The following is a 15,746-nucleotide window of genomic DNA, read 5'->3' on the forward strand; positions in this document are numbered from 1 at the left end:
AAATGCTTTTTCAAGTTTTTACAGTTACAAAGTATACAGGTGACTTTCAAAAGGAAAGGATACCTCTCCCATTATCTTCTGAATTAGTCTGAATCTCAGCAAGTATCCAAAAGGCCTTTTTTATTGCATGAATATATTATCTCAGGACAAAAAGTGAATAATTTGTAGCAGCAAGACATCATTTGTCTTGCTTGTTACCTGAAAGAGTTAATTTTACAGCAAGCCACAGCTCTGACTGAATTCAGCGTGGGTTTGAGAATATTTTAGGGGATTTACTGCTTTAGTACCCATTTGTCCCTTTTTAACAAGTGTAAGATTATGGGGTTTAAAAAGAGATAATAATTCAGGAAAGCCGAAACAAGTTCTCTTTCAAAGACTTCAATGAGGAGTGCAACATTTCTTTTTGAATAAAAGCAGCTCCTCAATTTCTTTCTCCTGGAAGTAACTCACTTCCCCAATTTAGCTTGATTTATTATTGTTTTTGACTAACACCTTAATCCTCCTAACCAATTTTTGCTTATTTCCACAGTCTGTTATCAACAGAAGTTTCAAAATTATGAAAATAATACTCTTTCTAAGCAGGTGAAAAGAAGAGAAAGGTTTTTAATATAAGTTTACTCTGTCATCAAAAAGAGACATGCATCACTATATGTGAATAATACTAATCTTAGATCTATGTCAGATACTGGTTCTACCTTAGAAATAACAGCATAGATTTTATTCTAGGCCTGCTGCTCAGGATTGCATGGGAGTTTTTACAGCTCTCCTTGACACTTGGCTTTTACTATGGCTGGTATCTGAACAAGTGAAATTAAAACTTGTTTGGGAATGTCTCTGCAAGCTGCAGTTATCTACAAGAAGCTCAGCCGTACTCTTTTTAACTGCAATCTAAGATATTTCTACATAAAGCAGAAACTGGGATTTACAGAAGTGACTGAGATTACACTCCTAAAATACACACAACAGCTCCCACTCTCACCCCCCCACCCCCACCCCATAAGAACCCAAAACACCCCCACAGGGAAACAACAATTAAATAAAAATTGTAATGGAAACCAAACAGTGAGATAATAAAGCCGTTCTCTAAACTGTCTCTCAGAAGAAAATTGAGGAATAGATGATTATTTGAATAAAACTTTCCAAATCCAATTCCTCTGCCTCATCTCCAAACATCATCTCAGTTGGAAGACCTAGGAAAAAATTATGGGCCAGCCAATCAAAAGTAACAGTCATGATGACTTTCAAGAATTTGTCTGTTCCTCAGACTGCGGCACAAATCATCTAGAACTTCTGTAATCACCTGCAGGGTTGCCTCCGACTTGGGAGCCAAGAAACAACGGTGGTTTTTGAGGCAAATCCTTTTTACATGTCCAACCTTGGTTCATTTCCTTTATTTTAAACCTGTGAGTCACAGTGAGGTTTCTGATACCTAATCAACCTCTTTTTCTGCATCACCATTTTCCTGGCTCCACTGCCATACAGCTGTTCTCATGTCCCACATTCCTGTAGTGCATTGCTGCCCTGTTCTTTAGGAATGATGGCTTGCTTCCCTCTTCTGCTCCTTTTGTCAACTTAAAGTCAAAATACAATGGAAATTTAATATTCATAGTTTATATTTCATGTGTAAATCTTCTGTATCAGAACTGTAGCTGGGTAGGTAACAAATAAAACAATAAAGCAACTAAGGACCAGAATACCTGCAAGAATACCCTGAAATAATATTTATCACCTTCAACCAACCAACCAACCAACCAACCAACGAAAAATAATGAAACATTTGATCCTCAAAACTCATTTTCAGTAAAAAAAAAAAATAATTACATTGGGGTGGATTTCAAACCATGTTGCCACTGCCCCTAGCCTCTGAACTTTTATCAGAAGGCAAAACACTGTAAATAAAAATAAGCATTATACACAGATTCTCATCCAAATACTACCTTAAAAAACTATTTTAAAAATTTAGCTGTCCAGCATTGCAGCAGTCATTCATAAGTTTTTGGGAGGCCTTTGGGCAGCTTGAAAATCTATTACAAATTGTATTTAGCTCTACCATCACCCTCCCCTTTTCAGTCTGTTTGTGTTTTATCTTTTGTTCTTTTCAAAAGCAGCTTCTCGCTTTTACTGTGACAGTCAATTCATGATGGTGTTTTCAAAAATATTATTTCAATGACTCTTGATAGTAGCAGTGTAGCCAAAGTATGAACCTCTCCATTCTTCCATTTGTATCTTCTAAAGCCAGAAGCTGACATTGCTGACTGTAAGCCAGTCTTTTGCCTCTGATATTTCCTAGGTATGTTTACAGTGAGATTAAAAACATCTGCTGGACCAGGCAGATTTATCCACAGTTCAGCCAAAGCTCTTAATCAGATTCAATTTCCTCTTGTCCTGGTCCCTTTTACTCTCTTGATGTTTCCACAATTCATCTCTTCCAAACCTGAAAATAACATTCTCAGATTCAAAACCTTTAGATCCATTTCTGCAGCAAATATAAAAGCTCTCTGCACCTTCACAGGTCTCAGGTCCACAGATACTTTGTGTTTATTCCCTGTGTAGCTCCAATGTACATCAGATGGAAAACTGCTTTCTGTTCTCCTTCCTTGATGTCAGTGATTAGACAATAATGTCTCAGTCTTTTTGCATCTATTTCCTGTGGTTGGAATCTTTCACATCAATACTGATACTATTGACCATGTTCAAGTTTATTATTTTTTATTTAAACTTTCTTGTTGTATTCTACTTTTCCACACATGTCATCACCTGATTTTACTTCCCCCACTAAAAGTAGCTTTCCCCAGTGTCAGAGCAGAAGATATAGTTCATGTGTGACTTCACTGGTAATGATACCAAACTGCATAAACAGAAAAGGAAAGCTTAACTCTAGGTAAGGGGAACCAATATTGATCTGTAGTAACGAAAAAAAAAAAGTACAGTTTAATTGGAATTTTTGTAGCAATTGACATTCTTTTTCACAATTCTAGCACTCAAATACAGTTGAGTATGTAAGAAACTTTATTTTTTAAAGTTTTGTTTCAGATGGACTTTGACAAAGAACTCAGAAAAATCTTGTTTAGACAGTGTGTGACTCCCATAGCTGAAAGCCAATATCTTTATGTACTTCAAAAATAGCTTGGAAATGTAACTAGAGTGAAGTTAAAAGGCTTAGCAAGCAAAAAAGCAGAATAAAAAAGAAAAATAGTCAGAATTATTTAAGGGTATTTTTAGTTATGCTGATAATTTCGTTTGTGTGACTCATACCCCAGGAAACCTTTGAGATGATAATAGTCAAAGACAGGTACCTTCTGATTCAAGAAACCAGGCACAACACGTCTATTCACTAAAAATCATGAACTTTTGGATGCACACACACCTGAAGTCTACAATATCAGATTCCTATAAACTCTAGATCCTTAAAAGAGGGAATCAAGCCCTAACCCCTTGCCCTACTGCTCTTTTCTTGTCTCCAGGCTACCCCAAAGCTCCACAGAAGCTGACATTTATCAGCAATCCAGCCCCACCAGCACTCACCACTGGACGATGCACATCCCAAAATGCTCGCTCCTGACTGTCAAGAATCTTCCTCTCTATCTTGTCTCTCTTCTTGTCAACCCTGTCAATGTCATAGGATATTTAAAAGAAACAGCATTGAGGACAGTAATTTTAAACATAAAATGTGTCCAACCCCTTTTCCCCCACCCCCTTCAAAAACTATGCAAGAAGAAAACTGCTCATCTCCAAAGGAACTTACTTTGCTTGTGCTTCAGCTTGCATAAAAATAAACTCCCATTTCCGAGCAAAAGCTCGCTGTAGCCTGGCCAAACTCTCCTGAAAATACATCACAATTTTAGTGGGTTAGATTGCAGGTTACTTACTCTTTAATAGCTTCTGGCTTTATCTTTCCCTCCTCTCCTCACCCTCACCATGATGTAATACAAGTCATGATAGTTGTGTCAGTGTAAATGGACCTTACTTATCTGATATAAAGTTTTTTCTTGACACCAAATGGGATGCAATACTTTTGAACACCTCGACTATTTTAGTTTTGAAACTCTGATAAAAAGGGTAGATGCATCCTTCAGCAGAACATGGGATTTCTGAAACATTTTTATATACTGTGTGCTATCTTAGCAATTTTGAAATAGTACACAGAAATATCCTTGTTTTGAAAGTATGTAATAATGAAAAATAACAGCAGTTATCTCCATACTGGATGATCCATGTGAAAATTCCTCATCTGTCATCTATGCAAATGGTTTCCACTGAACAGTGTTGGCTGCCATTTTTGGTAGTATAGCCAAACCTCCACAGCTATCCTCTTTTTTAAAAATACAGAGTACAGTTCTTCAATAGTGTACAGGAAATGTATCTATTCTACAGCCAACTAATAATAACAGGAAGAAATTTTATAAAATAATTGCAAAATTCTTTCTTCCATTGATGCTGGAACATTTTCACTGTCTCCAACACCGTCTCCTTTTTAAAACCCTTCCCACCTTAAACAGCAGCAGTATGCAGTCTTCTTAACAAAAATGTGTTGATTTTACTATATTTCTATGCATTGCAAATGTATCTCTGTGCCATGTTTACCAAAAATAAAGACTACAGAAAGAGAAGAGCAGACTTTCTAGAGATCTTGTCAATACTAGAAAAGGCTCTCATGGATTGTACACTGAAGGGGAGTTTTCTAAGGCATGTGTGTATAAAATTATGCATATCCCACAGTGCAGTACACTGAAAAACAAGCTTGTGCCAGAAGAAGCAATACAGTGTCTCAGCATGGTGCTGTGGCTGGAGTATCTGGTGTGTTGGGAGGTCTGGCTGACTATCCTGCTCTCAGGTCACAGCAGCACAGCTGGACAGCTTTCAGCACAGAGACAAGGCTGTTCGTGAATTTTATGTTGACATGCTCATGAAAAATTCAGGAACTTTTTGGGGAATTCAAGTCAGAATTCAAGACGTCTCTCTCCTTATGTAATGCCATCCTCATCAGCTAATCCAACTCCCTCCTTTTCAGGCTCTTCTTGGTCCCAATTGTCTTACCTTGCTCAAGGCACAGCACAACTGTCAGGGAGTAGGCATGCCTCTAGTCTGACCCTCTTTGCCTCTCATCTAGCTGATGGGAAAAGGCTCAAGTGTCAGCATCACTTATAAAGGATGAGATTTACATTTCCACATCTATCAAGGGCTTTTGGAAATATTCTCAGGGATCCTTTGTTCAAACCTTAAATGGTGTTGAGAACAACTGCTTCCAAACACTCATGGTGTAGCTGGGATTTCTGAAGGTATTTGTGATCCTGGCATGAGGATCTGAACAGAGTAAGATTAGAAATGGGCTGTAATCTCAACATTTGTCCAGTTAGTCTTCACTATCATGTCTCAAACACCATTTAAGACTACTGAGCAGTGTTAAACCCACAAGCTGGAAGAACTGGATAACTAATAGCTTTTCACACATAATGCCCATAGCTCTCATGCTCAACATTATTTCATGGGCTTACAAGGCCCAGCAGAGAAATTTGTGGTTTTTGCCAGGTACTTACAGCTTCATAGTCTGCTAGTTCTAGTCTTGCTTTGTTTTGCATTGTCCGCTTGCAGAGGTAAACAGCTGGAACAGAATAAAATAACACAGAATTTACTACTATCTCAAAAACATGGCAGAGCAGAAATAAAAGCATCATGTCTGGTTTAAAGCCAGCTTTTTTGGTTTGATTTCTCCCTTTGTTCTAGAAAGCTTTAAATGTGGGATCAATGCTACCAGTATTGTAACTGAAATGATGGATCAGATACAGAGGTTCATTAAATAATAATAAAATCTGCTTTATGCAACAGACATCATGTGCAAAATTCATGAGGTACCTGAGGTCAGGGGTTTTTAATGGCCAGGGAACTAGCACATTAAAGAAAAATGGCAAAGACATTTTTCAAACTGTGTATAAATAATAAGGCATGAAAGTTTTAGCAGGAGCTGCTGCTGTATTAGTCAAACAGGTTTTTAAGAACATGAATACATGTTTTTATTTATTTTTACTCTATATTTAGAAAACACAAACTTTCAGCCTAAGAGGATTTCAGCTAAAATATAATTCCAGATAAAATTCATGTCTCATACAGATTAATCTGCTACAATCAATACTTAAACAAGAAAATAACGTGAGACCAAAAAATGGGGAGTGAAAAAAAAGTGTCATCTATTGCATATGAGAAAAAAAAAATTCTTTCATTAATTTTCTGAATCAAAAAATCCTTCAGAAGACCTGTCCTTCTTCCACTTCATTCAGACAGAAGAGAATCTTTGGTAATAAAATGCTGAAGTACATTTTCAATAGACTCTATTTAGCAACAAATACTTTCCAGACTCTGAATATTTTACAGCTTCCCCCACCAGTCAGACAATGAGTGCAGCACAATTCCTAATTGTGCAATATTTACCCATTTCATTACTTCAGAGCACTGCTTGTGTGAGATGGATGAATCTTTTGATGAGTGCAGGTAATAAAACCTTAACTTATCTGTTGTCTCTACAGTCAGCAAAAAGAGCCCACAGTTACTGGCTGTGCTTAGGAATGTTCCTGCTCCCTGACTGCCAGCTGGTCTACTACAGGAGCAAAGCCTCTCTGGGAAATGACTTCACACAGGAACTTAATTCTTCCTAACTAGGAAGAAGTAGGTGCTCATTTTAGATATGGCTTTGAGCACTAAAGTGGTCAACCCAAATATAATTTAAGATTCCATGGAAATATTTATTCCTGACAAGACACCTGCAAATGCATACAAACCCACTTCAGTGAATGTTCTTTTAGTTGAATTGATTACAAGCACTTCTACCTCCAATTAAAGGTGTTCCTTGATGTAAAATGAAGTTCTATTTTAATGCATTGTTTTAGTGCGTTTTTTGGTTTATTTTCTTTCATAATATTTCACTTTCCACTCTCATAAGAAGCCATGAGGTCTCTTTCTCTATTCCCTGTCCCCCCATATACCCTCTGGTTCCAAAGCAGTTTCTGTGTCTACAAAATCTACAAAGACAGATATATATCCATGTCACACCCAGCAGACAGGTAGTTTCTATACCTTTCATGAATTTTAATATTATTATACACTTACACTAATGCATCGGCATGCATGATGAAATGTCACAAAAAGATGACGGGATGAATTTTGGACCTTTGTACCTAGTCAGTACATCAGTACAGTGGTAAGAGATTCTTGAGGAAAGAGACAGTCATTGCCGTTTAGCTTCTTTTACTTTGAAACCTTTTCCTCTTTTCCTTCAAAACTGGTTATTTTCTCGATCAAGAGAAAAAAAATTCCTAAACCCCTTGTAAATAATAGCAATAAAATACACACTTTATATAAATGTGATGTAAGCAGTTCTGAGAATTCCAGGGGTCAAAATTTGTCTAGCAATTTAATAATACCTGAAGAGAAACACAAAAAGCTACCTATTCCTGCACTTAATCAAGACTTTTAAACCACATTCTTATAGTCCCAGTACAGGCACTTTTAGTTAGTTTAGCTCTCTCTTGAGTCCCATTGTGGGCAGATTTTGGGATTATATTTTGTGCTACCCCCTACAAAAATTCTTGTTTCAGTGATAACTGACTGCTCATCTTTCTGTCAGGATAGGTTTCATCAAAAAAAGTACCTTCAGACAAGAGAGATTTCAACACTGGAGAAACAATCACCAGTCACCAGGAGACAAATTAGCTTGACACATTATTAATTTAATACTGTGTCTTCACTGTGTAACTCTACTGCAGTTATTTTCCCTGCAGGGTTCTTTTAATGACCCTCTTTGCTCTCGATCCAGAGTAAAGACTCCATATAAAGATGTTTGGTTTTCATTATGAGCATAACTTGGCCAAGACTCAAAAAATCATATTTATCTCTCAGATCCTTTTTTTTTAAACTGAAATATCCAGATCCCTTCCCCTTCAGAGAAGCCTAATGGTTATAACACCTGTGGCTTGGATTCCTTATGACAGAAATGTTTCTATGTGCCACTGTCAATAAGGCAGAATAGGCCCAAGGAAGAATTACTATTGTGGGAAGTACAGAATATCCACTAGCGTAGAAAAAAGTGCTGGAGGACATTCCTACTCTGACTCAATTTACTGCTATGTGTTAACAATTACATCCTTATAAAAGTGCATGTTTGAGCCTCTATCTAAGAGCTAACTGTACTGGCATGAAAAGCTGGCAGCAGCTCAGGAATTTGTGTTCCCCAGTTTACACTCTCTCTATTATATTATTTGATTTATCTGTACAAAATTCAGTAGCATGATGGAAAGCAAGAATGTGAAAATCACCCTTATTTTCAGCCAGATTATTTGAAGATATAGAGTAACGAGGCTTTGTTCTTCTGACTTTTAGGACAATGAGATTTGAAATATGGATACTCCCACCTTTCACAGGCACTGCTCCTTTTCTGCACCAAATCACAAATGAATAACTGTACTTGTCCAGTAGTTGGACTTTGAGGATGTCAATCAATTTTCCTCTCAAAGCAGAGTCAGGATCTCCCAGAATTTCAGTGAATTATGGTGTCTGCTTTTCCAATCTCATGTGTTGACAGTGCTTTTACAGTTTCACAAGCAGTACAGCCTGCAGGAAGGATCTCCAACTAAAGCTCTCTGTTTCTGTATATAGTTCCCTATTTATCTATCCAACAAAGGTCCTGCTCAGGGCCCTCAGTACACCAAGAAGCTGTAATTCTACCCAGCAAGCCTGTGCCCAGGAGCTTTGCTCAAGCCTAGCTTCTTCCCCTGCCACAGGCTTGAGCTGTGTTGTAGATACATCTCAAACAGCCCTGTAGCCTACCCATGCTGCTACCTTGCTCCTGCCTGCACTGTTGTCAACCTCAGTTCTTGCCTACCTTCCTTTGACTGCCACTCCCTGACAAGGATGCTGAAAAATGCTTACCATGGGGATGAATGATATGCAAGGAACAGGGTCTGATTAATAACCTCAATTTGCTAAATATGGACTGCCATATACACTCTTATTTTTAGAGCCAGTGTATTCTGATGGATTTTGCAATCAACATAATTGCCTCTACTAAAGTGAATTATATATTAGATGCTATAGCTTGTGCTTTAGAAGTGACTGATTACCATGAGAGAACAGATTCGCCAATAATTTTAAAGGCCATATTAATTTGTAACATTTCATAATGAAAGATGGTCAGTGATGTTTATAAATGGGTATTTGAACAACAAACCAGTACTGAAACACATTTCAGTAGCTGTGCAGTAAATACAGCCTGCTAAGTCTTGAAAATTCTTTTCAGGCATTCACAAAATGTGTGCAATCTGACAGTTTCAAGTGAGACTACAAAGCCAAAGTTGCATAGAGAGGATGCCTGTATTTTCCTCCCTGCAAGTTTTTAAATTGTTAAACCCCCTCCCCAAAAAAAACATTTTCACAGTTAGCTACATGTGTCTCCTATTCTTGACCGTTCACTTGCACTTGAAAGCTCCTAAGAAACCTCTGGAGCTTTTCTTTAGATATGATCATAGAGATTATGACAGGTTTCATTCTAGACTCAAGAAACTGGACTGAATACACATTATAGTATACACACTTACTCAAAAAAACCATGACAAACCAAACCCAGAACTTTCACCAAAAACCCACACTGGGGAGTTTTATATTGTTGCTAAACAGCAGCTAAATCTTCCATTTTGCCAAAATGGAGCAAAGGCCACAGCTAAATTCAGTGTAAATTCAACTGGGCCTCTGAAGACCACAGACTATGGCACCTACACACCCACCACCATGTACACAAACTCCTTCCACAATTGTGCCAGCACCAGCAGTATCTCAGCTTGATGCAACCCAGACAGTGAATGCACTTTCAGTGAAAGCTTGTTATCTCCACTGAAGCCAGGTTAAATTTATGCACTCCCTGAGTCAAAATTCCATTTTTAGAGTCAGTGTGTATAAGCCTAGTCTGTATCTGAAGAGCAAAGAAAATAGCAAATACCGCAAAGTCTAAGGGTTTCAAAGTTCCCTGTGGGAAGACAGTTCTTCCTCTACATGCAAGTGCCTGCTTCAGACAGAGATTTACAGGAGAATTGTCACAAAACATGACTGCAGGATGTAAAACATGAAATTAACCCTTTTATTTAAGCATTGGGATTTCTAGGGCTATTTCATACCATCTTTAGGTCACCCCTGCTCTTAGTCAATAGAAAAAAAAATTGCCCTTAGCAACAGCTATTGAGTTTCACTTAGTCTTAAAAATGTGTCACCACAGAGCCCTGAGTATCTATAAAAGAACCACACTCTAAAGTAAATGCTAATAACATTAAGTTAGAAGGAAGACCATGGTCAGGTTCATGTACATTAAATTGCCAAATTGTCAAAACCTGAAGTTATGAAAAACTTCTCCCCTTCTCTGCTCTTTGATCCTGTTCTTTCCTATAACACCTCAGTAAAGCAATTTGATTATAAGTTTACACAAGCAGAGGACCTTCTTACAAAAACAAAGGTCAAGAAAGAAACCAAATTTCAAACTGCCAAAAAGATCAAGAATTAGAAAAAGATAAATTCATCTTCAACATAAAGAAGTCCCCAGATGATGATGGCCTTGGAAAATCCTGCAGGGTGACAAAAACGAGTATGGCAGAAAGGTCACCCAAGTTACATGAACTATAGGATCAGATGGAGAATATTCAATTGTCAAATACAATTTAAAGTTATATCCATTGAATCATTTCATGCTTCTTGATATTATCATCATGCTTTCAATTTGCCATAATGGTTAAATTTTCAGAGAGTTAGAAAGCCTACAGCTCCAGGGACAGTGCAGGAAAAGGCATGAAAGTAGAGCATTCCTCCACACCTTTCTAATCTGGGTCTCTCGTGGTGACAGGATGAGGGGAAGTCATATGAGGAGGGGCTTTTCAGCCTAGGAAAAAGACTTAGGGGAGATCTCATTGCAGTCTGCAGCTTAATTGTCAGGGGAAGAGGAGGGGCAGGCACTGATCTCCTCTCTGTAGTGACCAGTGACAAGGCCTGAAGTTGTGACAGGGTAGGTTTAGGCTGGATATCAGGAAAAGGTTCTTCACCCAGGGGTTGTTAGGTACTGGAACAGCACCAAGACTGTCAGAGTTCAAGCAGTGTTTGAACAGTACTCTCAGGCATGTGGTGTGATTCTTGGGGTGCCCTGTGGAGGGCCAGGAGCTAGACTCCAACGTTCCCTGTGATTCCCTCCCAACTCACAATATTCTATGAAACCCATTTAGTTAACTCAAGATAGTAACTTGAAAGCAATTCAGAAAACTCCAAGTTTTGTTTATGAATGTTGGAATTCTGATAAGAAATTTTATTTTTATTTATAGGGGACCTGGATGCACATTATCAATGCTTTTAAAACAGAACTGCAGAAATATGTACTTAGATCAGTTACCCTTTCTTGTGTGTGCATACACATGTATTGGCCAAACACATTTTCCATGCTCCTCATATTATGGGAATAAGTTATACTTTTATGGAAAAAATAACTTTCCATAAGGTATAAGGTAAGCACAAAACTCTGAATTGGTGAGATGACTTGAAAGTATTATCAGGAAATGCCTCCTGGTTACAGAGCCCTCATTGCAGTGATTTGTCAATGCAGAATTAGCAAGGATCAGAACAAAATTCAGGCCATGTTTGTTTGAAGTGAGACTTTTATTTCATCATTTATATGACAGAGGTATCTTCTAATGAGTGAATAATGTATCTCTGCAGAGAAATATATAATGGTATATGAATTCAGAGTGGGAAAAAAATACTGTAGGTCACCTCTTCCACCTATCTGCTAATATAAGGGTCTTTCCTAAAGCTCATTTGATTTGGTTCTACCCAGATCAAACTCTATGCATAGCAAGCACTGACACCAGTCACATTTTTTTGAGAGGCTGTTATTCTTGGTGGACTGTACTCCTCACTTAGTCTTGTCACCAAGATTTTAGTCAATACATTCTGTATATGTAGCTTCCTAAAGGCAAGTCATTCACTAAAGGAGTCACAACCCAGTCTTAGAAACAGTTTAGTATGTTACTTGAGTTCTGGTAGGAAAAGTCTATTTCTTTCTCCACCTAGAAATCCAGAAAATTTTGAGAGATAGGTCCTTAACAGAGGGATCTGTATTAAGGACTTAGAAGAATTGCTTGCAGGAGTCATTGCTGACATAAGCTAATGACATTAGCTATTGAAAAAATGGGAACCGAGAATCAAGATTTGAGATTATAGAATGGCAAAGCTCTCCAGAAACTATTCACACATTCTTTGTAAATTCTCATGGCATGAATTTTAACAAATATATTATATATATACATATATAAACATATATAGCGATTTGTATCAAAAATGCTTCTCTGCTACCAGTTTTGCCCCAAGCTATTGACTCATAGATATGGATTGATTTCCAGAGATGCTGAGAACATGCAGTGTTCCAGCAGAGTTCAGGTAAGCAATAGGGGTTAGTATTTCTCAAATACAAATTGCTTACTAATAAACTGTTGCCAAGGAAATCCTTCCTGTGTATTTGGGCAAAGAAAATATCTAATGCATTCTCCACACAGTTCTCCTTCCAAGCAGTCACTCTATGGTAAAGGGTACAGAAAGACAAATGAGAGAGAAAATTCCTGGACTACTCAAATTTTCATAGAGGAATTTGAAGCTAAGCATGTAAAATAAGTAGGCAAGAGACTCTAAAGAGAAAATCATAGGATAATTTTCAATATGTGAAAAATATGATATATGACTGCAGTTACTTTCTGTGCACTATGTGCTTTTTAGCATTACTGTGGGTTTGGGAGAGAAGAGGGAAATGAGCCAGGGGAAATGGCTCATGTTCTGAACAGAGCAGCAGAGACAGAACATAGAGAGGCCTCTCTCAATTTACTTTTAAGCGATAAGAAAGTATCATTAGGAAGGAAATGTTGTTCAGACTGACTTGTTAGCTGATTAACAAGTAAATTTAATAAGGAAAGGCTTGTACTTTCTTAAAAATGCTGGGGAACAACAATGAAACAGCTTTGACACAGCAGAAGTAAATGGCTAGCTCATTTTACTGTAATGCAGGATAGATAAGGAAATGATGACTATCTAAAGAACTGCAGCATTTATCCAGACAAGTATCTTACATTTTTAAAGGGAGTAATTAATTGAGTTACGCAACCCCCAAGATTGCTCTAATTTCCTAGGAGACTGCCTTTTTAATACATTACTTTACCTGGAAGGCTACTGAAAATATGTTGTATTTTCAAAACTTGTCCTTCACAGCAACAGAATTTAAGAATTTACTTTGAATACAGAGAAAACTAGTCTCATTTAGTATAATTTGAAGATCACATGGTCAAGTGCTCTTTAACTCATGTTTCATTATCAGTTATTTACTGTGTTATCTATAACTTACCAACATTCTGCAGTCCTCCATTTTTAACTCATTTGAGAGAAAGGCACACACACACAAAAAAATACAATGCTCAAACAACACCCTGTTGCAACTATATAGATGCAGTTGACTTTTTGTCTTCTAGTTTGTCCAAACCTCCTAAAGACTGTGACTGGCACTTTCTAAATTTTATTCTTTCTCTCCTTTGAGCAGATTTCTTTTTTTAATATGCATTTAGCTGTAAGAAAAAGTCTGATATGTCACAGATACTACTGAATCTAACTATCAGAAAAAGTTCAATAGAGAAAATGACTAAAAATTACTAATTAACCTTATTTTATATTTTGTAATTTTTTTGTTTGTAATTCTTGTAATCCTCTTACATTTTCACAAATATGTAAAATTCAGCCTAAAGAATAAAAAAAGGAAAAAAGCAAATAATTGCTATTTCGTTGTGAATTGATTTTTTCCCTAAAATTTCATATTTTTTACTTATTCAAAAAAGAGGAGTGATAGACTAAATGCCTCGAATTTGCAACAGCTATGAGTCGCTAAACCTCCAAGAGAACCTGACAGGTTCCATTAGAACTGTGACCAAATGTACATGGAATAATGATTTGATAGGTAGCATTATATTTCCCCTTTCTGGGATGCAATTGTCTTAATTAGCCTCCCTATTTAACTAGTTCTTAATGACATGACCTGTTTATAATATGGCAGGAAAAAACTAAATCCATCAGTTACAAAATTATATCTGTAGGAAAAGAGAAGGTAACTACAAGCAGGTCACATGCTCAGCCACTAGCTGTGCTCATTTCAAGAGCCAGTTTTTCTGAACTGAGATCCAACTCTATTTGTCACAAAACCTACTCATAATTCAGGAACATGACTTAACTCACAGGAAAAAGCAAAGTTATTTGAACTACACCAGCCTTAATAATATTTGTTATTATTATTACTTATTTTCACTAACATAATCACACTAAAACCAATGGGATTCTACAAAGAACAACATGTCCTGCCTGGGTGGACTCCAAGACATATGGCACTAAAATGGGACTTCAACAGACGGGACTTAAGGACCTGCCTTTGTAAAAATTATTTGCAATTTGAGGAATCTCTCTTGACAACACTTAAAGCATGATTTTTAAGAAAAAGGAGATTTTCAGCACTTTATGAAAATTAGCAGTTTCTCAGTAACCTCAGAATGATCACAGTCAGTATTTTGGAAATTACAATCAAAATGCTATTTTCCATTCTGACAAAAATTAAATTAATCCAAGTCCTGTTTTTGCCACCATGACATAGCTGTGCACTACAGCTTTATTATGAGAATATGTCTGGGTTTTTTTGACATATTGGAAGATTCTGTTTGTATATCTTTTTCAGTTATACCTTCTACAGGAGAATATTTTTTAAGGCAAATATTTGCTATTACAGGCTCATATAGATCAAATTATATTTAGAGAAGATATTAACATGTTATACAAATATGTAAGGATTATTTGTTTCTTAGTTCTGGTAATAAACTAACACACAGTATCTCAATCTCATTTAATTTCTTCTCTAAGATAAATTATTTTCCTGGCAGTGTGCTACATTCTGGATAGTAGCCCAGTTATGGATGAGTAAAGATGAATGGTTAGGATTAATTTTTAAATTAAAATAAAATCCTAGAGTATTTCCAATGCCTTGTAAAATTAGGTTAATGGCAAAGAAAGTGATTTGCCTTGTTAGTAACTTTGATCAAGGAAGATTACAGAGATTACTTTTTGCTGGTCTTGAGAGATCTCTAATGCCTGCCATAGTCATTAATTTTAGAGGGCACAGTTTCAAGCTTGTTCAGGACAAGTTCATGAAATTGGTAGCACTAAACACCACCATAATGCATAAGAATGAAATGTATTTGCATATCTGTAAAAACATATATTCTATGTACTATATTTTTCAGGACAATTACCATGAAAGCCTGCAGAACCTATTTGGTGTATACCTGAGGTGATATTTATGCTTTAATATTCTCAAAATGTTTCAAACCTACTTTAGATTTATTTTGGTTCCTTAAATATTTTGATTAGATATTTTGATTTCCCTGTGTTCCTCTGATCACCACTGTTTACAAGGGAAATGCTAATTTCTGGGACTTGGATGATGCTAACCTAATAAGAACAATATTGAAAAGATACCTTAGAAGTTTATTTTCCTGCAAATGCTCTAGCATTATCCAGTTCTGGTGACACATAGTCACCTTTGGTAGCTCCTGTACAATGCTCTGGCCCTGTTGAATGGGGAAGCTGTGGGTCTGTTTCATACAGGATTGCACTTTTGGCTCATGACATGGAAGGAGCAGTGAAAGAGCAGG

At 36.9% G+C, this 15,746-nt stretch overlaps 1 protein-coding gene across 6 annotated transcripts in view; it reads right to left on the bottom strand.

Annotated features, from left to right (window-relative positions):
- The window catches only part of RGS7 (regulator of G protein signaling 7), a 241,731-nt gene that overhangs the window by 53,120 nt on the left and 172,865 nt on the right, over window positions 1-15,746 (bottom strand). For all 6 annotated transcript variants that reach the window (XM_005518509.3, XM_088052710.1, XM_088052706.1 and 3 more), the window contains 3 exons: window positions 5,538-5,602; window positions 3,746-3,822; window positions 3,526-3,607 (listed from right to left, as the gene is read on the bottom strand). In XM_005518509.3, coding sequence (XP_005518566.1) covers window positions 3,526-3,607; window positions 3,746-3,822; window positions 5,538-5,602 — 224 coding nt within the window. The remainder of the gene's footprint in view (window positions 1-3,525; window positions 3,608-3,745; window positions 3,823-5,537; window positions 5,603-15,746) is intronic.

Source organism: Pseudopodoces humilis, chromosome 3 (assembly GCF_049639895.1).
Source record: "Pseudopodoces humilis isolate 2021_Gansu_Grassland_sample_001 chromosome 3, ASM4963989v1, whole genome shotgun sequence".
Classification (NCBI taxonomy): domain Eukaryota; kingdom Metazoa; phylum Chordata; class Aves; order Passeriformes; family Paridae; genus Pseudopodoces; species Pseudopodoces humilis.